The sequence below is a fragment of the Suricata suricatta genome, chromosome 11, assembly GCF_006229205.1.
Source record: "Suricata suricatta isolate VVHF042 chromosome 11, meerkat_22Aug2017_6uvM2_HiC, whole genome shotgun sequence".
Classification (NCBI taxonomy): domain Eukaryota; kingdom Metazoa; phylum Chordata; class Mammalia; order Carnivora; family Herpestidae; genus Suricata; species Suricata suricatta.
In genome coordinates this window covers 97,016,072-97,038,753 of record NC_043710.1, presented here as the reverse complement: position 1 = coordinate 97,038,753, position 22,682 = coordinate 97,016,072, and the positions used below count along the sequence as shown (strand labels likewise).

The window sequence follows — 22,682 nt, the reverse complement described above, 5'->3', positions numbered from 1 at the left end:
AAGCACTCTATGCTCTGGTTTCCTTATTTGGAAAATGGTGGTCATGAGGATGAGAGACAATTTACACACACACACACACACACACACACACACACACACACACCTGGCATAGGTAGACACCAAGAACCATTAACTGACTGGCTAGTATGGTGTTGAGTAAACTTGGTGATTTGACCTGGGCCCTTAGGTCATCAAGGAGTTTAATCTTTACCTAATCTTCAAGCACATTTCATCCAGATAACTTTTGTAGTAGAGGCAAGGGTGAGAAGAGGTGGAGAAAGGAGGATTACAGAATATGGAGGTAGTCCAGAGAACGCAGTGGAGATGGGATTAGGATTAAGAAGGTCTACAGTTATGTTTCAGATTCTGCTGAGGATAATAGAAAGGGAGGTTCTAAGACAGGATGAGGGTCATGGGTCTGGGTATTTTGATTGACAGTAAATGAACGGGGAAAAGAATGAAGAATGACTGTGTGTAGTGGATGGCAAGGACCTCTGGGTTTGGAGTTAGAGGGCATGAAATACAGCCTCAGATGGACCACTTTTTAGCGAGGTGACTGAGAGTTAATGATGGAGGCTTTCTGAGATGCAATGTTTTTAACTGTTAAGTGGAGATAGGAGCTTGTAATTCTCAAGGTTGTTGAGAAGGCAGAGGGAAGAATGAGAGAATATGAGGAAATACTCATCATGGTTCCTAACACATAATAAACCATCAAAAAATATTAGCTGAAAGAGAATGTTAAGGGAAGAAATGCATTTTTATTGTGCATCTATCATATACTACATACCTGCTAAAAGCATTGCATACATTTTCTTATCTTGTTTATAAAACCTAAATACCAACTAGAAATGATTGACCAGTAACCATATTGATTTCCTCTATGGGCTTTTGTTTCATCATTTAATATAAGTTAATGTGAATAGATATTAAAGAAGCCTTTAATATCTATTAAAGTTAAACTTTACTGGCAATTTCACAGATGTGAGGTTGTTTTTTTTTTTCTGTTATCTTACTCTCCACCTTGGTAGTCTAAGGGCTTGGGGGACTATTCTGGTAAGGTGCCTGCATGTGGTTTAATTTAATGCTTTGAATTTATTTGGTTAGGAATTCTGTTGTGTCAATAATGATGATTTCTAGCATACGTCAGTAAAACTGACCTCATTCTGCCTCCTTTGAAGCATTGAATGGGAGTTGTGTCTGCTTAAGGAAAATGTGAGACAGGAAGGCAAAAAGGGAAATTTAGTGATAAGGTATCTAAGGTCCATGTTTTCAGAAAGTTTCAAGGAGACCTTTCTAGTGAGATGGAAACCTGGAATCCCCTTTGAAGTTCATAATCCACTTCTAGCTAGGAATTGATGGGTTTTGGGGAGGAAGGGGCCTTGTGTAGAGTGTAGCCCACTGTCTGCACTCAAGGAAGAGAGTGGTTAGGACTGGGGAGAAGGGAGGAGGCCATCCCACATCAGGGTTAGGAACCCTGCCTTTGAGGGAAAGGACCATAGGAAGATTTTGGAACAAAGACTCTGTAACAATGTGGAAAAGTATTGATGGCCTCCATTGCCACCTGATTGTATGATGACATGAAAATTTGTATTGGCAGCCTGAATTCTCTGAGTTCAAGACCTGTATAGAGAACTGTCTTCTGGACATTTCTATTCTTGGGTTTTACCAACATGCCAAACTCCACATGTATAAAATGGAACTCCTGTTTATTCCTTTATTCCTTTACTTAATTGTATTCTTTCCCCCATTGAATGGCCTTAACATCTTTGCCAGAAATCAGCTGAACATAGATATATGAGTTTATTCCTGGACTGTCAATTTTATTCCATTGATCTTTATGTCTATCCTCATGTTCTTATCATACTGTCTTGATTACTATTGTTTCACAGTTAAGTTTTGAAATTGGGAAGGCTGAGTCCTCCAACTTTGTTTATCTTTTTCAAGATATTCCTGTGAGTTTCCATATGAGTTTTAAGCTCAGCTTGTCCATTTCTACAAAGAAACCAGTGGTATTTTGATAGGATCTTGTTGAGTCCTGTGGATCAATTTGGGGAGTATTATCATTTAAAAAATATTAAGGCTTCCCATCCATGAACCTAAGATACCTTTCTATTTAATCTAGTTTACTTTCTTTCAACAGTGTTTTGTAGTTTTCAGGCTATATATAAGTTTTCTATTAAATTAAATTTCTTCTATTAAATTGATTTTTATATATTATTTTTCTTTTTGGAACTATTTAAATGGAATTATATTTAACCTTCATTTTTGGATTATTCATTAAAGTGTATAGAAATACAGTTGATTTTTGCAAAAATGAACTCACACTCTGCAAATCTGCTGTACTTATTAGTTCCACCAGGTTTTTTTTTTTTTGAGAATTCCTTAGTTTTTTTCTATATTAAAGCTCATGAGATATAGTTTTACTTTTTTTTTCAGTCTTAATGTCTTTTATTTTATTAATTCTTGCTTAGTTTCCCTGCCTAGAGCCTCCATTACAATGTTGAATATGAGTGGTGATAGTGAAAATTTTTGTCTTGTTCCATATTTTAGAGGGAAAGAATCAAGGCTTTCACTACTGAATATGAGATCAGCTGTGGGTTTTCATAGATGCCTTTTATCAGATTGAGAAAGTGTTCATCTGTTCTTAGTTTGTTTAGTAGTTTTTATTTTGGATTTTGTCAAATGCTTTTTCTGCATTTATCGAGATGATTACATGGCATTTGATTCTTAACCTACCAATAAGGTGTATTACATTAATTGATTTTCAGAAGTTAAACCAAACTAGCATGCCTGGGAAAAACCCCACTTGGTTATGGTGTGTAATTCTTTTTATATGCTGTTGGATTTGGTTTGCTAGTATTTTTGGATGATTTTTGCATCCATATTCATAAAAGATATTGCTCTGAAGTTTTATTTTCTTGCAATGGCTTGGTCTAGTTTCAGTATCAGGTTAGTCCTGCCTCTTATAATGAGTTGGGAAATGGCCCCTCCTCTTCTATTCTGTAGAGGAGTTTGTGAAAAATTCGCATTAATTCCTCTTTAAATGTTTTGTTATAATTACAGAAGCCCTGGGTGTTTCTTCATGGATAATTTTTTTGGTTATGAATCAAATCTCTTCACTTGTTATAGGTTGATTCAGGCTATTTCTTCTTGACTCAGCTTCATTGATATTTCTAAGAATTTGTCCATTTCAGCTCATTTATCAAATTTATTGGCATATAGTTATTCATAGCACTCCTTTATAATCCATTTAATTTCTGTAACATTGGTAGTAATGGTCTCCTTTTCATTTCTGATTTTAGTAATTTGAATCTCTCTTTTTATTTTTTTAAAGTTTATTTATTTTGAGAGAGAGAGAGAGAGAGAAAGAGAATGGGCATGTGTGAGTGGGGAAGGGGCAGAGAGAGAGAGAGGGAGAAAAGAGAATCCCAAGCAGGCTGTCAGCATAGAGCCCAACGTGGGGGCTTGTTCCCCTGAACTGTGAGATTATGACCTGAGCTGAAATCAAGAGTCAGATGCTCAGCTGAATGAACCGCCCGGCACCCTGAGTCTTCTCTTGTTAATTTGGTCAATCTCGTGAGAAATCTATCCATTTTGTTGATCTTTTCAAAGAACCAAATTTAGTTTTGTTGATTTTTCTCAAATTGCTTATGTATTCTCTACTTCATTTATTTCCACCATAATCTTCATTATTTCCTTTTTTTCTGCTGGTTTTAGGTTTTATTTGTACCTTTTACCCAGTATGTCAGGTGAAAGTTTAGGTTATTGAGTTGAGGTTTTCTTTTTAAGGGGCATTTAGAGCTATGTATTTCCCTTTGGGTACTGCTATCACTATATCCATCAAATGCTGTGTTTTTTCATTCTTCTTTAAATATTTTCTAATTTCTCTTGTGATTTCTTCTTTGACACACCAGTTATTTTAGAGTGTGTTTATTTTCACATATTTGTGAATTACCCAGTTCCTTCTCATACTGATTTCTAGTTTTGTTTCACTATGATCAGAAAAGATCTTTGGTATGATTCACTTGAGACGTGTGTGGTGTCCTAACATGTCACCTATCCTGGGCAATAAGCACTTGTGAAGCACATGCCATCATCAAGTGTTCTAAAGACAGCCACTAGGGCTCGTTGGCTCACGGCACTACTCATGGCGTCTGTGCTTTACAGATCTTGCTGTCTGCTTACTCTGCTCATTACGGAAGTATTGAGACCTCCAACTATTACTACTCAGTTGTTTCTGCCCTTTGTTTTTGTCATGTTTGTTTTTTGTTTTTGTTTTTGGGCTTCCTGCATTTTGGAGGTCTGTTCTTGGGTTGTTTTATCTTCTTGGTAGATTGACTCTTTTATCACTAAAAATGTCCCTCTGAATCCCTAGTAATACTTTTTTTATTTTAAAGTCTGTTTTGCCTGATATTAGCATGGCTACTCTGGCTTTCTTATGATTGCTGTTTGCATGATAGATATTTTTCCCATCCTTTTACTTTCAATCTATTTGTATCTTTGAATAGGAAGTGTGTCTCCTGTAGACAGCATGGAGTTGGGTCTTTTTTTTTTTTCCCTGTACAGTCTAATAATCTCTGTCATTTGATTATATTGTTTAATCCATTCACACTTAATATTATTATATAATTGGATCTGAATCCACCACTTTGTTTTCTACATGTCTCATTTTCAGTTCCTTTTTCCCCTCCTTAATGCTTTCTTTTGCATTAGTGAAGGTTTTCCAATATACCATTTTAATGTCTTCCATGAGTTTTTCACTACATTCAAAAAATTATTTCCTTAGTGTTTGCTATAGAGCATATCATTTTTATACTAACTTAATTTCACTGAGATTCAAAAACATTATTCCTATAAAATCCATTCCTTGCTCTTCCTTTTGGTGGTGGTGTTATTACACTTATTACATCTGTATATGTTATAAACCCCCCAAATATGTTGTTCTAATCACTATTTTATACAATTTAATGTCTTCTTAAGAAGCTGAGAGGATAGAAAGTATATATTTATAGTTTTTGATATATAACCCTATTTATCATTTCTGCTTTCTTTTGTTGTTCCTGATATCATTTGCCCAACTTAATAGAATTTTCCTCACATCCATTCTTTTGTGCTGTTGTTGACAAATATATTATGTTTCTGAATGTTAGAGCCCTGAAAATATAATTTTATACAAATAAATAATAAACATATATAAGTGCAGTTTTAAATAGTTAATTTTAAAATTGGGGGTGCCTGGGTGGTGCTCAGTCAATTAAGCATCTGACTTCGGCTCAGGTCATGATCTCACAGTTTGTGAGTTTGAGCCCCTCATTGGGCTCTGTGCTGACAGCTTGGAGCCTGGAGCCTGCTTCAGAGTCTGTGTCTCCCTCTGTCTCTGCCCTTCCCCTTCTCACTCTCTCTCTCTCTCTTTCAAAAATAAACATACATTAAAAAATTAAAATCAGTTAAGAGAAGGAAAGGAGGAAATACACCTTTATATGATCTATAATTATTACATTTACTTTTTTATTTTAATGTGGATTCAAATTACCATCCAGGGTTGCTTGTCTTCAGCCTCAAGAACTTGCTCTAGTATTTCTCAAGGTGGATATGCTAGCAACACATTCTCTCAGTTTGGAATGTCTTATTTGGTCTCTGGTTTTCAGAGAGTTTAGCCAAACTTAGGATTCTTGGTTGAGAGTTTTTTCCTTTGAGCGTTTTGAAGATGATTCCCATTATATTCTGGCCGGCCTTGTTTAGCCAACTTTCCATCTTGTCTGCCTCTGTTCCAGTCACACTGCTGCCACAGTGAGATTTTTATGCTATAAATCTTACTGGGTTATTCCCTTATTCAGGGCACTTAAAGACGTCCTTATTTTCTATAAATTCATACCAGTCTCCCTGGAAAGGTGCAGGCCCCCCATCGTCCACACCCTGCTTCTCCTTGGACCCTGTCTCTTGCTCTGGTCCCACTGTGACCCTACAGAACTTCCCAAAGTTGTCCTCAGATGCACAGGCTGTTTTCTGCCATCAGTGCCTCTGCTTCAACTGCCATCCCTGCCTCCCACCTGGGAAACTCCTACTTTCTTCTCAAGATCAAGTGCAGTCATCACTTCCTCTAAGGGTTCCTTCTTCAACATCTTTACTAGAGTTGGCCATTTCCTATTTGTTTTGCCCCACTGATCCCTGTCCAATCTTCCACAGGGGCACCTGTGACACTCTGAATGCTCTTATATCTTTATCTATACATTTACTATCAACTGTGTGCCTTGCTGAGGGCATGGGTAGCTCCCCGTATAAACTGGGTATTTATTATGGGACAAGCATTTCACATTCTTCTCACTCACGCCCACAGCCCTGTGAAGCAGATACTATTTCTGTCTCCCATTTGAAGATGATAAAACCAAAACCACAAAGGCAATCCCTGTTGCCTAAGGACAGCTGAAGTGAACAATCTCTTACTCCTGCCTGCACTCTTGGACAGCAAACTCCGAGTGAGCTCTCTCTTGAGTGTCAAGGTTGTAACACAAAGCCTGGTGCAAAAATGTGCCCAATATGTATAGATTGGAGGTGGTAGTTGCGTAATACCATTTAAAAAATTTAAGACTAAAGGGCAAGATTTTCAACTCTACCCTTTTTGTTGTTGTTGTTACCTATTTCTCTATGGTGACTTCAGTATACTTGGGACATCGTGGCAGGGATATTGTGTCCTACTTTGCATCCGCCATGGCTCCAGTCTATCTGCATACAACCTAGCTATGGAAAGGGGCTGGGGCCTGTAGATTTGCATGTACACAAAATTCAGAAAACACTGCCTCAAAGAAGGATGAAGTTGAGAGTATCCCCAGTCCCCAAGAACTCCCTGGTGTAGCCACTGCTCTGCTGTTGGTAAGCAAGAGAGAACATCTACAGGGAGAAATTAGCCAAAGGTGATGGAAATAATGTAAAGAAAGAAAAACTGGCTAGACCATTGGGGTCTTCCACGAAGAGGAAAGTAAGGAGTAACAGCAAATGGAGGTATGGGGAAGAAGCCCTTGTTGTTAAGTTTAAGCAACACATCATGTAGCTTTTGGTGCTGTTAGCAAGGTGGTGGGGCATGTGGTGGCATGAGCATGGTGGTGGGGCACAAGGTGGCATTAGCCAGGTAGAGTTCCCTTTTGGATTTCAACTTTTAGTCTTCTGCGGCTGCTCCCCTGTGAGTTAATACCACACTGACATGTGAGTTCTCACTTTTAGAGTCTAAATCAACTTGGCCCCACGCCAACCCTCAACCCTCAGTGGGAGAAGTTTTTCCATAGTTGTCTCATGGCACATCAGCCACTAAAACTGGTCTCCAGCATATCCAGAGACTTCTCTTCCCTTGGCACATCATTTATGGCACAGACTGCATCAGCAAGAGGACTGAAGAAGAACCCAATGAATAACTAAAGGAAACAAGTCCTAACATGCTTCTAACTTGAGGCTGTGGCCTTCTTTGTTTTTGAGTATGGCCATGTGCTTTACTGATAGAAAATTTGTTTCCTTTGGTCTTTCCTCCCTTTCCCGTTTGTTTATTTACTTTTTAAAAGTTTATTTATTTGAGAGAGATAGGCAGAGAGGGGGAGAGAGAATCCCAAGCAGGCTCCACACTGATGTGGGGCTCTAACCCACAAACCATGAGATCATGACCTGAGCCAAAGTCAACAGTCAGAGGCTTAAACGACTGAGCCACCTAGCCACCCCTCCTTTCTTTCCTGTTTGGAACAAGATGTAGTGACCGAGGTTTCCTTGAGTCTCGGGGCAACCATGAGAGTGGTATCTACATGTTAATAGTGGAGAAAATATTAGAAGGAACTTGGGTCCCTATTGACCGTGGATTCACCTTGTGAGATCTAAGTCTATTAAACTCCGGACGCATTACATAAATGAGGAGAACAGACCTTTATGTGTTTCAGCTACAGTTACTTTTGGGTGTTTTTTACTAGCCGTTGAACATAGTATCTAAACAATACATAGCTTCACATGATAATAAGATGTCATACGTGTGAGGCTCTGCTAAACAAGGGGTACAGAGTTCAGGGTAGGGGAGTTAATGGAATGGCTAACAATAGCTTTTGCTGAACTTCTGAGCTGTGGGTCAAGGTTGTCTGTCTTATTCTTTGGTGCATAAACAAGGTGTGTTGGAGGATGTGAAATAGAAGACTCTCATTGGTGAAAGGATTACCTGTGCTTTGCCAAAAGCAGGAATTTCAGTGCAGTGTTAGGGCCCTTCAGTCTTTAAAGAGGAACTTCCCTGTGACCAGCTCTCTGACTGGATTGCTGCTCAGAGAACTGTTGAGGTTTCAACAATCATTTGTTAATTATCACAACTTTTTAAGCATTTGTTAGGTACCATGTCAGTTCCTACAGTTACTGAACAGTTACTCTATTTGAACACCTACTATGTGCCAGGCTTGGTCTAGATGTCTACATGTGTTAGTCACTTAATACTCTAAATAACTTCGGAAGGGTAATTTTATTGTATTATTATTTTTTAATTGTTTATTTATTTTGTGAAAGAGGAGAGGCTGCATGCAGGAGATGGGGAAAGAGAGAATCCCAACCAGGCTCCGTGCTGTCGTGACCTGAGCCAAAATCAAGAGTCAGATGCTTAACCCAGGAGTCCCAACCAGGAAAGTTAATTTTGTAAGTGCCTACTGTGTTTTCCTTCCTATAATATAAAAATGGGTCTTTGACATTTGACTTAAACACCTAGACCAACGTTTTAATGAATCTGTTTCATCCAGATTACTTAGACTTTTCCTTAGTAGATGCTCACAGAAGCCTGGTTGGAAAGGTACATTGTGCTTTCCTCAGGGGGGGAATCGGGCATCGTTATAATCAGAGACATTCTTCCTCGCCAACCTTACATTTGCAGAGAATTAAAAACCTCTAATCAAGCCTCTTGTATTAGCTGTTAAGCCTCACTTCCGCCTGGCTGGAGGTGCTTGCTTTGCTGGTAGATGGTAGATTAGTTCAAAGACTACGGAATGAATGGAGAATTGAAATAATGGGAGAGTGGATAATCCCCCTAGTGAGATTCAGGCTGTGAGCAATCTTTGAGAAATTAACTGAATAATCATAACATAAATGCCCTCACACACATAAATGTTTATACAGGCATTTCCAAGCTCATTCTCTGAAAATCCACATTGGGCATTGGGCTTCTCAATACCTATCTTCCTGTATGTCAGCACTGTGATTACAGCCATTTTATCTTAAATAAAGACCTGGGAATCTTCCCAGCAGATATTAGGGGCTTAATAAGTGAATTACTATCAGGATTTCAGCAAGGAAGTTCTGAAAGAAAAATAGCTGGCTTCATGGTTTAATCACTGGACTGGAAGTGACAGGTCAGGACACCACATGATGCTCTGAGCAATGATACTGGGACTCTCAGTGGCCCAGAGTCAGCAGGTCTACATTTGTTTGGTATTCATTTCTATAAAATAAAATTTCCTTTCCATGAAGCTGATCTGTTATCTGGTTATATTCCTTTCTTGGCTGCAACTTGGAGAAGCTATCAGTCAGGTGGAAGAAAAATGCAAAAACTTATTTACAAATTTCCTTTACACCATAGAAATGGGTATTAAGAATAGGTGATATGCCAGCACAGCTATAATTCAGAATAGAAGGAGAGTTAAAGAGTTTCCCAGTCAAACAAAACTAAAGGAGTTCACAACCACTAAGCCAGCCCTGCAAGAAATATTAAAAGGGATCCTTTGAATGGAAAGGAGAGACCAAAAGTGAAGGTATAAAGGCAAGAAACACAAAAGCAGTAAAAATGAGTATTTCTGTAAAAAAAATCAGTCAAGGAACTCACAAAGAAAGAAGAGGAAATACAGCAACATATGTCTAAACTATGGGGAGGAGAGGAGAAAAGAATGGGTTCAAAGTTAAGTGAGCATCAACCTAATTCAGACTTCTACTCGCAGAGGGCATTATACAGAAACCGAATAGTAACCACCGATCAAAAGTCACTAATAAGCATGTAAGAATAAAAAGAAAGAAACTGAACTATATTGTTAAAGAAAATCAGCAAAGCATGAAATTGACAAAGAAAGGAGCAGAGGAAAGTTCCAGAAACAACCACAAAACAAGTAATAAAATGGCAATAAATATTTATCAGTAAGTACTTTGAATGCAAATGTACGAAATGCTCTAATCAAAAGATATAGGGTATCGGAATAGATTTAAAAAAAAATAACAAGACCCATCTGCCTATAAGAAACTCATTTTAATCCTAGAGTCACCTGTGTATGATAGTGACAGGATGGAGAATCATCTATCATGCTAATCGGTGCCAAAAGAAAGCCAGGGTCATTGGACTTCTATCAGACAAGTTAGACTTTAATACAAGGACTGAAACAAGAAATGAAGAAGGACATTATATCATGGTTAAGGGGTCTATCCAAAAAGACGGCCTAACAATTGTAAATATTTATGCTCCCAGCATAGAGGCATCCAAGTATATAAAACAATAACAAACATGAAGGAACTCCTTGATAATACTGTAATAGTTGGGGACTTTAACATCCCATATACACCAATGGACAGATCATCTAAACAGAAAACCAAGCAGGAAATAATAGCTTTGAATTACACACTGGACAAGATGGACTTAACCCATATATTCAGAACACTTCACCCTAAAATGGAAGAATACAGAGTCTTTTCAGGTGCACATGGCATATTCTCCAGAATAGATCACATGTTAAGTCACAAAAATGGCCTCAACAAATAGAAGAAGATTTAAGTCATACCTTGTACCTTTCTGACAACACTGCTATGAAACTAGAAGTCAATCACAAGAAAAAAATTGGAAAGGCCACAAATATATGGAGGTTGAATAACATACTACTAAGCAGTGAATGAATCAACCAGGAAATCAAAAGAAGGAATTAAAAAAAATGTTTAGAAACAAATGAAAATGAAAACACAATGGTCCAAAACCTTTGAGATGCAGCAAAAGTGAGAAGGTAGTTTATAAGCCTATCTTAAGAAGCAAGAAAGATATTAAATACACAACCTAACCTTACATCTAAAGTAGCTAGAGAAAGAACAATAAACAAAACCTAAAACCAGTAAAAGGAAGGGAATAATAAAAGTTAGACCATAAATAAATGATATAGAAACTTAAAAAAAAACCCAATAGAACACATTAATGAAACCAAGGTTTGGTTTTTTGAAAATCCTAATAAAATTGATATATCTGTAACCACACTTATCAAGAGACAAAGAGAATGAGAGAGACAGACAGACAGACACACACACACACACACACACACACAGAGAGAGAGAAAGGACCTAAATAAATAAAATCACAAACAAGAGAAGAAAACTAACAACCAACACTGCAGAAATACAAACAATCATGAGAATATTATGAAAAACTATATGCCAACAAATTGTACAACCTGGAAGAAGTGGATATATTCCTAGAAACATACCAAACTGAAACAGGAAGAAATAGAAAAATTGAAAAAAGCCAATAAGCAGTGAAGAAATTGAATTAGTAATCAAAACAGTCCCAACAAATAAAAGTCCAGGATTAAATGCCTTCACAGGCAAATTCTACCAAACATTTAAAGAACAGTTAATACCTATTCTTCTCAAACTACTCCAAAAAATAAAAGAGGAAGGAAAACTTCCAAATTCATTTGATGAGGCCAGCATTACCCAGATACCAAAGCCAGATGAAGACCCCACTAGAAAGAGAGACCTACAGCTCAATATCTCTGATGATCATAGATGTAAAAATTCTCAACAAGATACTAAGTATCAACAAGATACTAAGAAATTGAATACAATAATACATTAAAAAATCATTCACCATGATCAAATGGAATTTATTCCTGAGTTGCAAGAGTGGTTCAATATTTGCAAATCAATCAATGTGATGTATCACATTAATCAAAGAAAGGATAAGAACAGTGTGATCATTTCAATAGATGCAGAAAAAGCATTTGACAAAGTACAACACCCATTCATGATAAAAACCCTCCACAAAGTAGATATAAAGGGAACACACCTCAGCATAATAAAGGACATATACAAAAAACCCACAGCTAATATCATCCTCAAAAGGGAAAAACTAAAAGCATTTCCTCTGTAGTCAGGAAGATAGATGGGATGCCTGGGTGGCTCAGTTGGTTAAGAGGTTGACTTCAGCCTAGGTCATGATCTCATGGTTTGTGAGTTCGAGCCCCATATTGGGCTCTGTGCTGACAGCTCAGAGCCTGGTCTGCTTCTGATTGTGTCTCCCTCTATCTGCACCTCTCCCACTTGTATGTGTTCACTCTCTTGGTCTCTCTCACTTTCTCAGAAACAATAAATGAGTAAACTTGAAAAAAAAAAGACAGGGATGCCCACTCTCACCACTATTATGTAACACAGTACTGGAAGTCCTAGCCACAGCAATTGATCAATAAAAAGAAATAAAATGCATCCAGAGAGGCATGGAAGAGGTAAAACTTTCACTATTTGCAGATGATATGATACTCTATATAAAAAAACCTGAGCTAAATATGAGACAGGAAACCATCAAAATCCTAGAGGAGAACACAGGCAGCAACCTTTTTGACCTTGGCTGCAGCCACTTCTTACTTGATATGTTTCCAGAGGTAAGGAAAACAAAAGTAAAAATCAACCATTGGGATCTCATCAAGATAAAAACTTCTGCAGTGCAAAGGAATCAATAAAACTAAAAGGCAAATGACAAAATGGGAAAAGATATTTGCAAATGACATGTTGGATAAAGGGCTAATATTCAAAATCTGTAAAGAACTTACCAAACTCAACACCTGAAAAACAAATAATCCGGTGAATAAAAAGACATCCAGATGGCTAACAGACACATGAAATGATGCTCAACATCATCCATCACCAATTAAATACAAATAAAATCCACAATGAGATACCACCTCACACCTATCAAAATGGCTAGTTAACAACTCTGGAAACAACAGATGTTGGTGAGGATGTGAATAAAGGGAAACACTTTTTGCACTTTTGGTGGGGATGCAAACTGGTCGAGTCACTATGGAAAACAGTATGGAGGTTTCCTCAGAAAATTAAAAATAGAACTACCTTATGACCCAGCAATTGCATCACAAGGAATTTATCCAAAAGATACAAAAATGCTGACACAAAGGGGCACATACACTCCAATGTTTACAGCAGTGCTTTCAATAATAGCCAAATTATGGAAAGAGCTCAAATGTCCATTGACTGATGAATGGACAAAGATGTGGTGTATATATACAGTGGACTCCTAGTTAGCAATGAAAAATAATGAAATCTTGCCACTTGCAACAATGTGGATGCGAATAGAGTGTGTCGGGCTAAGTAAAATCAGTCAGAGAAAGATAAATATCATATGATTTCACTCATATGTGGAATTTGAGAAATCCAACAGAAGAACATAGGGAAAGGGAAGGAAGAATAAGATAAAAACAGGGAGAAAAACCATAAAAGACCCTTAAATACAGAGAACAAACTGAGTGTTGATGGAGGGAGGGAGGTGGGGGGATGAGTTAGATGAGTGATGGGCATTAAGAAGGGCACTTGTTGGGATGAGTACTGGTACTGTATGGAGGAGATAAATCATAGAATTCTACCCCTGAAGCCAAGACTACGGTGTATGTCAACTAACTTGAATTTAAATTAAAAAAATCTTTTTAAAATAAAATAAAATAAAACTTAAAATAAAAAAAGAAAATCTGACTCCACCAAAAAACTACTAGAACCGATAAGTGAATTCAGAAAAGTAGCAGGATATAAAATCATCAGTAATCTGTTGCCTTTTTATACACTCATCATGAAGCTGCAGAAAGAGAAATTAAGGCATCAATCCCATTTACAACTGCATCCAAAACAATAATATTCCTAGGAAGAAACTCGCCCAGAAAGGTGAAACAACTGTCCTCTAAGAACCATAAAACATTGATGAAAAAAGCTTAAGAGTCCATAAAGAAATGGAAAGACATTCCATGGTCATGGATTGGAAGAACAATTATTGTTAAAATGTCTATAAAGCAATCTACCCCTTAATGCGATCGCTATCCAAATGCCAACAGCATTTTTTAGAGCTATAACAAATAATCCTAAAATTTGTATGGAACCACAAAGATCCTGCATAGCCAAAGAAACCTTGCACAGAAAAGCAAAACTAGATGCATCATAATTCCATGCTTCAAGCTATATTACAGAGCTATAGTCATCAGGACAATATGTCACTGGCACAAAAACAGACACATAGATCAATAGAACAGAATAGAAAACACAGAAATGAACCCACAACTATATGGTCAACTAATCTTCAACAAAGCAGAAAAGAGTATCTAATGGAAAAAATCTCTTCAACAAATGGTATTGGGAAAACTAGACAGCAATGTGCAGAAGAATGAATCTGGACTGCTTTCTTACACCATACACAAAAATAAATTCAAAATGGATGAAACACCTATGTGTAAGGGAAGAAACCACCAAAATCCTAGAGGAGAACATAGGCAGTAACTTCTTTGACCTCTGCTGTAGCAACTTCTTACTAGACATGTTGCCAAAGGCAAAGGAAACAAAAGCAAAAATGAACTATTGGGACCTCATCAAGATAAAAAGCCTTCTTCACAGTCAAGGAAACCATCAACAAAACTAAAAGGTAATGTACAGAATGGAAGAAGATATTTGCAAATGACATATATGATAAAAGCTGAGTCTCCAAAATCTAGAAATAACTTATAAAACTCAATACCCAAAAACAGATAATCCAATTAAAAATGGGCAGAAGACTTGACTAGGCATTTTTTCCCAAAAGGATATACAGATGGCCAACAGACACATGAAAAACTCAACATCACTGATCATAAGGGAAACGTAAGTCAAAACTACAAAGAGATACCACCTCGAACCTCTCAGAACGGCTAAAATTAACAACTCAGGAAACAACAGATGTTGGTGAGGATGTGTAGAAAAGGGAACCCTTTTGCACTGTTGGTGGGAATGCAAACTGGTGCAGTCACCCTGGAAAAACAGTATGGTTGCTCTTCAAAAAGTTAAAATAGAACTACCCTATGACCCAGAAATTGCACTATTGGGTATTTATCCAAAAGATACAAAAATACTAGTTCAAAGGGATATAGGTCTTACCCCTATATGGAAACTATGGAAAGAGCTCTTATGGCCATTGACTGATGAATGGATAAAGAAGATGGGATATATGTACAATGGCATATTACTCAACCATCAAAGAGAATGAAATTGTGACATTTGTAAGAACGTGGGTGGAGCTAGATAGTATTATGCTAAGTGAAATAAGTCAGAGAAAATCAAATACCATATGATTTCACTTATATGTGGAATTTAAGAAGCAAATGATCAGTTGGTGTTTTGATTTTTTACTTTGCTTTTCTGTTTTGAGTGTCATTGCAACTACTGTATTGTAAATGATGGAAAATAATTGCATATGTTAAAAAATATGAAACTTTATAAAGTAAAAACATAAATACAATTTTTAAATTAAAAAATAAATAAAATAAAATGAAGATTCCTGTTACTTAAAAAAAAAAGCATATGATCAGAGGGGAAAAAGAAAGAAAGACAAAGAAACAAACTCTTAACTAGAGAACCCGCTGATGGTTACAGAGGAGAGGTGGGTGGGGGGATGGGGGAGACAGGTGATGAGGATTAAGGAGTGTGCCTATTGTAGTGAGCACCGGGTGATGCTTGGAAGTATGGAGTCACTATGTTGTACACATGAAATGAGTTTTACACTGTATGTTAACTGGAATTAAAATAAAAACTTAAAAATAGTGAGTGACATAAAATAAAAATGAAAATCCTTGGACCCAAGTAGGGTCTTCTCCCACTCCAAACAGATCCTATCACGGACCTGACATATTTAGCACAGTCAACTGCTTAGAGTCTGGTTTTCTCACTTCCCTCTTGTGAAGTTTGGTTGAACAGGCGATTGGGAAATGAGAGTGGGGAGGAGGGGCAGAGCGTGCTCTCCCTTCAACATGAGTCAGTTAAGGCCAGACACTCAGCAGGTGGGACGAGCTGTGGCCCTGTGTGCAGTGGTTGGACTACGGATGGTGCCTTACTCTGTCTGCTAATAAAGACCCCTGCAGGTTGGGCAGGGTGACTGTATGTGATCCACTTCGGATAAGAAGAGCCTTCATGGTCTGGGTCACATAAAAGGACTCAGCAATAGTGCTTTTCCTTTCAGCAGAACTTTCCTTCGAAGAGCCCCACAGTCGTGACCACATCCATTCTGCAGAAAAGCACAGAATACTCTGGGATATATTGGTACCCACATTCAGGGAGTCAGCTCTAGCCCAGGCACTCCCTGCGGGCAGCCGTGTATTTGGGGAAGCTGCAGTCGCTGGAGGCCCAGTTAATAAGTGCCCTGAAATATAAGCATGTTTCATGTGCTGGAAAACACTCAGCGGGATCACTGAATGAATGTTTCACTCATTTGGATGGTTTTGTATCTTAGAGACAGTGTCTACTGAGAGTAAATGGAACCCCAGGGGCCAAGAGGAGCCCACGGCCTTTTTGCAAACCTGCTTTGCATTCTTTTCTGCAGAAGGATGGTCCCTTCCCACTGAATACATCTGCACAGTCAAGAGGAGAAAAGCCATACCTGTAGTACTCATCTCCGACAAAGAAAAGGGTCTTCTGCACGTCCTTGAGGTAGACGGCAGCGTCTATTCGCTGCACATACCTTGGGAAGCCGAAGTCATAAATCATGCGAGGAGGACCTTGCATTTGGAACCCTCTTGTTATCCAGTAGTGGGGGCCTGAAAACAGAAATTAAAGTTTACAAAAACCCTGTGGGTGCATGAACAGTGCAGTTGGGTGAGCATCTGACTCCTGATCTCGGCTCAGGTCAAGATCTCACGGTTTGTGAGTTCAAGCCCCAAACGGGGCTCTGCGCTGATCATGCAGAGCTTGCTTGGGATTCTCTCTCCTTTTCTCCACCTGCCCCTCTCTGTTTGTGTGCTCTCTCTGTCTCTGTCCCTCAAAAAAACCAAAAACCAAAAACCCAACAACCTTAAAAAATTTATTGAAAAAAAAGTTTACAATACCTGTGCCACTTAATGAGGCACTTCATTCATGAGGATTTCTATGCAGGGTCATGAATGGGAGTAGTTTATGGGGTATTCGCCATGGCTATTACCCAATATATGAGCTTTTATTCAATTAAAACTACTCTGGAGGCAAAAATCTCGAGTGATGCCATAAGAAAGCAATAAGGTTGATAGGATTTTGTCTTAAATTTAACACATTAATTTTTTCAATACTTTCCATGTGTATAGTCTCATTTGGGTCTCATACGTGTGTATGGGAGAGGAAGGCCACAGGACATGCAAATGCAATGATTCTTAAGCCGGCACTAGCCTTCCACCCCTACCTAACCTCGGCATCAAGGAAAAGCAGCTACAACCAACAGTTGCCAGTAACTGGGTAACATCGGCTGGCTAGTCATTGTCGCATCTCCAAGGTCGATGTTACTGTCATCACCGTACACAGAAGCACTCAGAGAGGAGCGCTGAGTCACTCAAACAGTAAAGGGCTGGAGCCAGAGAGTGACATTGTGTGTGCCCACCTCCTGAGGCCACTGTGTCCTTCCATGCCCAGCTGCCTCCAGCAGGGCAGAGCAGTATGCCTGTTCTCCTCACTCAGGCCTCCATGTTGGCTTCTGTCCACTGGAGGCTCTCAGGGGGGTGTGCCACTGTGCAGAGCAGGGGCCAGGTCTGTAACCCCCCAGGGTTGTCACTTAGCACAGTGCCTGCCCAGGGCAAAGCCCTGGCTCTGATAGCAGAGTGGCATTTCACACCCAACCTGAGGAGATGAGAAGGGCACATGCTCATGACAGTGGAACAGAGGCTGACAGCACGAGATGTCCCAGCAGTCCCGCCCTGCCCCCTGCCATGTCTTCCCTTCAGGGGTCTGCAGAGTACCTTTGAAGAAGTAGGCGGTACCCCTCTCGGCCACTTCGTAAGCTGCGTCCACGTTGGACATAAGCTCGGGGAAGGAGCTGGTAATGGTGCTGGGCCGGATCCCTGCCATCATGTGTACCTGACGACGCCAGAAAATCCTGTGGGCCGACGGAGAAGACATCAAGGTCAAGGTTGATCTTAAATGGGACTTGGACTGAGCTGTATTGCAAGCCACACATCACAGGCCATTTGTAAATGCCTCTGCCCTTGTCTTGTTTGTAAGGAGAATGTGAGTTTTTTGACCTTAGTAAACAGCTCTTTTCCTTTTTTTTCTTTTTTGTTCCCTTTTTGTTCTTTAAACATCTCTGCAATTCCCCTTTCCTTCATTTATTTAAGGATGTTCAAGATGTGGAAGGAGAAAGCAAGGAGAAAGCACCAATGATTTACACATTTAGGCTGTGCACCTTACAGTTCCAAATATCACTTGATACACATGTCCTCTATTCTGATCTTTTCACAATTAAAATTTCATAAAAATAAAATATAATCCAGGTGGCCATTATGAATATTACAAATGAACCAAAACTTTGTGGTTGGGCGACGTGAGTTATTCCCAATTAAGTCAGCAAGAACACTAACAGTGATCAGTTATGCTGTCTATCTACTTAACTATTCAGTGTTTACATCCTTGAAACTGATCACTCATTAACAGAAAATTTGGCACACACAGATTAACTCAACATTTAACAACTCATCCAAAACTGCTTCCTTAAAACTGTGGCAGTATTGCAAGGGTATTGGGCTGAAACTTTCAATGTAAATGTGGTCCATTTTGAATTTTGGAAGTGAAAATCATTTTTATAAAATATGAATAGTTTACTCGACCTTGTAGAAACTGGAATCCATACACCAAATTATCTATAGGTAGTAACCTGTGATAAAGTCTTGACATTTAATTTTCTGGGTAGTTAATGTAGGAAATCCTTAATCTTACGTTGAGTTTTCGTGTTCAGTTGATTTAACAAATATTTGTGAGTGCCTATCAGCAGGGACTGTGGTAGATGTCAATGATGAAACACAGAACCGACCCAGGCCTAGTCCCCAAGGAGCCTACTGCCCAGTAGTACAGGCAGGTATGTAATTAGGCAAGTATAACTCAGACAGGTAGTTGATTAGGTGGTTATGATTATAATTACAACCAGGCAGTTGTGCCGCAGAGTCAAATTCAAGACGCTCTGGGTGCAGAGTGTGCCCCACAGGAGGGAAGTTCTGTCACACTCAGCAGTTTGGTGAAGGTGTCCCAGGTGAGGCAGTGGGAGCTGACATTGAAATGTAAAAGAGCCCTATTATGAGAGACACGTCTTCACATTTCCAAAGTGGTGCCATTATTCCCAAGGACGTGGGCTTGGGCTCTAACTCTGACCCGTTAGTATTTCCAACAGCATCTCCAAGCTCTGTCCTATTCATCTCTTAGATGCAACTAATAATACCTGGTCTGTCCCATGAGGATCCAATGAGACAGTGCAGAGGAAAGTGCATTATAAACTGTAAAGTGCCATGTAGCTAGATGTTGTCCATTCTAAAGATTATTATTATTTACCTAGGTGCTACCCACCCACTAATTGGGCACCTACAATACACAGGCGGTAGGCGTCCAAGTAGGGAACCCCCAACCCCTGCACATCACAACTTTATCTAGAATACATGTATTAATAGATGAAACACCGAGACCTACAAAGGCTGTGGCGGGGAGAGGGCGGGGGCGGGGGGAGTGCAGAGGTCATCTGCCGGTTAGGGGCAGGCACAGCTATCTTGATTTTCTTCTCAAACTGATGTCCTCCACTTGTTCATTCTCAGCCCCAGGATCTGGGGTTTCCTTTGTTCCTAACCCAGTGCCCTGTCCAATCAGAACTAGCTGTCTCTGAAGTGAAGAGGGACTGCCTCCCCTTCTTTCCACCACCAGGATAGGAGTGTAGGTTTTGGAACCCAGAATATTTGGATAAGGAAAACATAGGAAGGTCAAGATCATAGTCTTTCATCTGATGTTTGATAATAAAACCCTCATGAGAAATCCAAAAAAGCAAGTGTTTTTCACTTAATGCAACACATAGTTCTGGAATGCTGACTGTTCGTGTCACTGTGCTAGATGCTGCCTGAAGCACCAAGCAAGTGTGCCCTGCTGGGAGAAGGATGGTGGGGAAGAGGAGGTGAGGAGAGCAGGCAGGAAGGGGCAGACACGTCCTCTGGTGACAAGTCACCACCTGAATCACGTCTCTGATGAGGTTCAGAGGAATTCAAGCCCTTTCTTCTCAGGAACCCTAAAGTTGGGAACTATTTCCTTTCGTTTTTTTCATTTAAAAGCTAACAGATGACTTTGGGCAAACTTAAGCCTCGTCTTTCATTTGCAGTTGGGACACGGATGTCCTGAATGACTCAGCAGGAAAGGGAGTAAAATGTAGTGATTAGGAGAAAATGTACTGTCAGAACTTGTCACATGTGTAGAATCTGAAATTCCTTTCTGAATACACCTTGACTTCAGGTGTTGTGAGGACCAGAAGGAAGGAAAGTGGTCATTCTAAACCAAGAGCAATCTTGTGCCCCTGGGGATGTTTGGCAATGTTTGGGGACAATTTTGCTTGTCGTAACTGGGGATGGTCAGTGCCACTGGGGTTTAATGGGTGGTGACCAGGGAAGCCGCTAAACCTCCGACCATCCATGGGCAGCCCAACCAACAAAGACCTACCTGGTTACAACATCAGTAGTGCCAAAGTTATGAAACCCTGGTTGAAACACTGTGACAATGTGTAGACTGGACACCTAAGGTAGAAATAAATACTATGTCCTTCACTTATGTAAAATAGCACAAGTTCCAAAATAATCTGAAATCATGAACATTTTCAGGATGCTAAGGGTGGGTAATGAAGCAACAGAACCCACACTCAGAGGATCCATAAACTTGGAGCTAGTGATTACAGTAATAATGAATTAAAATTGACAGCCCTCTCCCCCATGGAATATAGCAAATAACCTCCTGATTCATCTCTCAATGGGTTTAAAATCTAAGCAAACAGATAAACAACCCAGGTACTTCTTGGAAAAGAGCAGTTGGAGGATGTATTGGAACTGGCTGTGGAAACAGGTAATCACTGTATCAATAGTCTTTAATCTGATCTTTGATAAGGAAGGCAGGACAATGGGGCTTATGGACAGGATGGATCTGCTGATTACACATTTAGCTGCACTATTTTTATCTCTTGGCTCCATGGAGCCAGTGCGGTGCCTGGCACATGGTCAGGGTTCAGTAAATATTTGTCAGGCTTCCTAAGTGGGTGCCAGAGACTGAGAGGAGCTAACTTGATTGCCAATTTTCATATTCTCTGAAATTTTTATTCCCTTTTCCTAAAGAACAGCAGCTGATTCACCAGGTTGGAGACTGGTATCTGGCCTTCACCTGGTGCCGGGTCACGGCTTAGCCATCTTTCCAGCCCCCAAACACCAGGGCATATGCTCCACAATTGCTGACCTTTTGTTCTTTCTTTGTTGCATGCAACCATCTTTACTCCCCACCAGTGTGGGCTGACCCCTTCTGTCTCTCCCTTCCAAATCATATTGTCTCATCTTAGAAGAGGCCTCCCCTCCTCCTCGTCTGTCAGGGTGGCTCAGCATGAGCCCAGTGGGTACCTTCACTTTTCATTGTCTTCGACTCTTTCTCCTTGACTGCTCTTCTCTCTCATCCTCCTCCCCAGGTTCAGCGGGGAGAAGGATCTTTCTTCTATGTTTTTGATGCTTTCCACTTTCCCCCCAACTTTTGCTCCTTTGCTCCCCATGACCTGGATTTCTTCCTCACTCCTCCACTGAAATGACACCCCTCATCCTGATCAGCTTCTCTCTTTCCTTCAGTCTTCGGTCTGACAGACTTGGCATTATTTTCCACTATTGATCACATTGTGGGGAGCAGAATCCTCTTTTCCTTCATTTATTTGAGGCTCCATTATGGGATTCTCTCTCTGATGTCAAGTAGGTTTAAGATTTCAGCTGTGTGGGGCTCCTGGGTGGCTCAGTCGGTTGAGTGTCCAACTGCGGCTCAGGTCATGATCTTGCGGTTCGTGAGTTTGAGCCCCGTGTCAGGCTCTGTGCTGACAGCTCAGAGCCTGGAGCTGCTTCAGATTCTGTGTCTCCCTCTCTTTCAGTCCCTCCCCCACTCATGCTCTGCCTCTCTCCCTTGAAAATTAAAAAAAAATTCCAGCTGGGCATACATGAGTACGTGTCTGGAAAATGCTTAGCACAGTACACAGCATAGTGTAGGTGATCAAGGGATGTCAGCTGTTCCTTTTAGAGTTCATTTTCAGATCTTCTGCTGCCTTGTCCATGTGGGAGGACCCACAGCGCCACTGTGAGTACTCCCCTGAGCACCAGTTCTTCTGCCTTTGGTTCTTCTTATCCATTGTCTCCTCACTAAATCAACACCCATGGCTTGCTTGCAACTCCCTCCAGGATGCCCCTTCCATTCATCCTCTTTATTTCCGACTTGTGTAGCCTGATGAATGCTTTCCTCTACATGCCGATCTAAGATATGTAACATCATTCAGGATGTGGCTATAGTGATTGACAAATATCCTTAATAAAGAATCCCATTTTCAGAGTAAAACAGAATGTGGACAAGCCTATCAAACATATTCCAGACACCTTGGTGGTCTAAAAACTTTCTTCTGCGTGCAGCTGTTCACCTGGGCGGTAGGT

The 22,682-nt window shown here is 39.8% G+C and overlaps 1 protein-coding gene across 1 annotated transcript in view; it reads right to left on the bottom strand.

The window, feature by feature from the left end:
- The window catches only part of MMP20 (matrix metallopeptidase 20), a 50,864-nt gene that overhangs the window by 5,146 nt on the left and 23,036 nt on the right, over positions 1 to 22,682 (bottom strand). Inside the window, exons 7-8 of the mRNA XM_029915075.1 lie at positions 17,964 to 18,100; positions 16,643 to 16,799 (exon numbers count right to left, since the gene is read on the bottom strand). Of these exons, the coding sequence (XP_029770935.1) occupies positions 16,643 to 16,799; positions 17,964 to 18,100 (294 nt within the window). The remainder of the gene's footprint in view (positions 1 to 16,642; positions 16,800 to 17,963; positions 18,101 to 22,682) is intronic.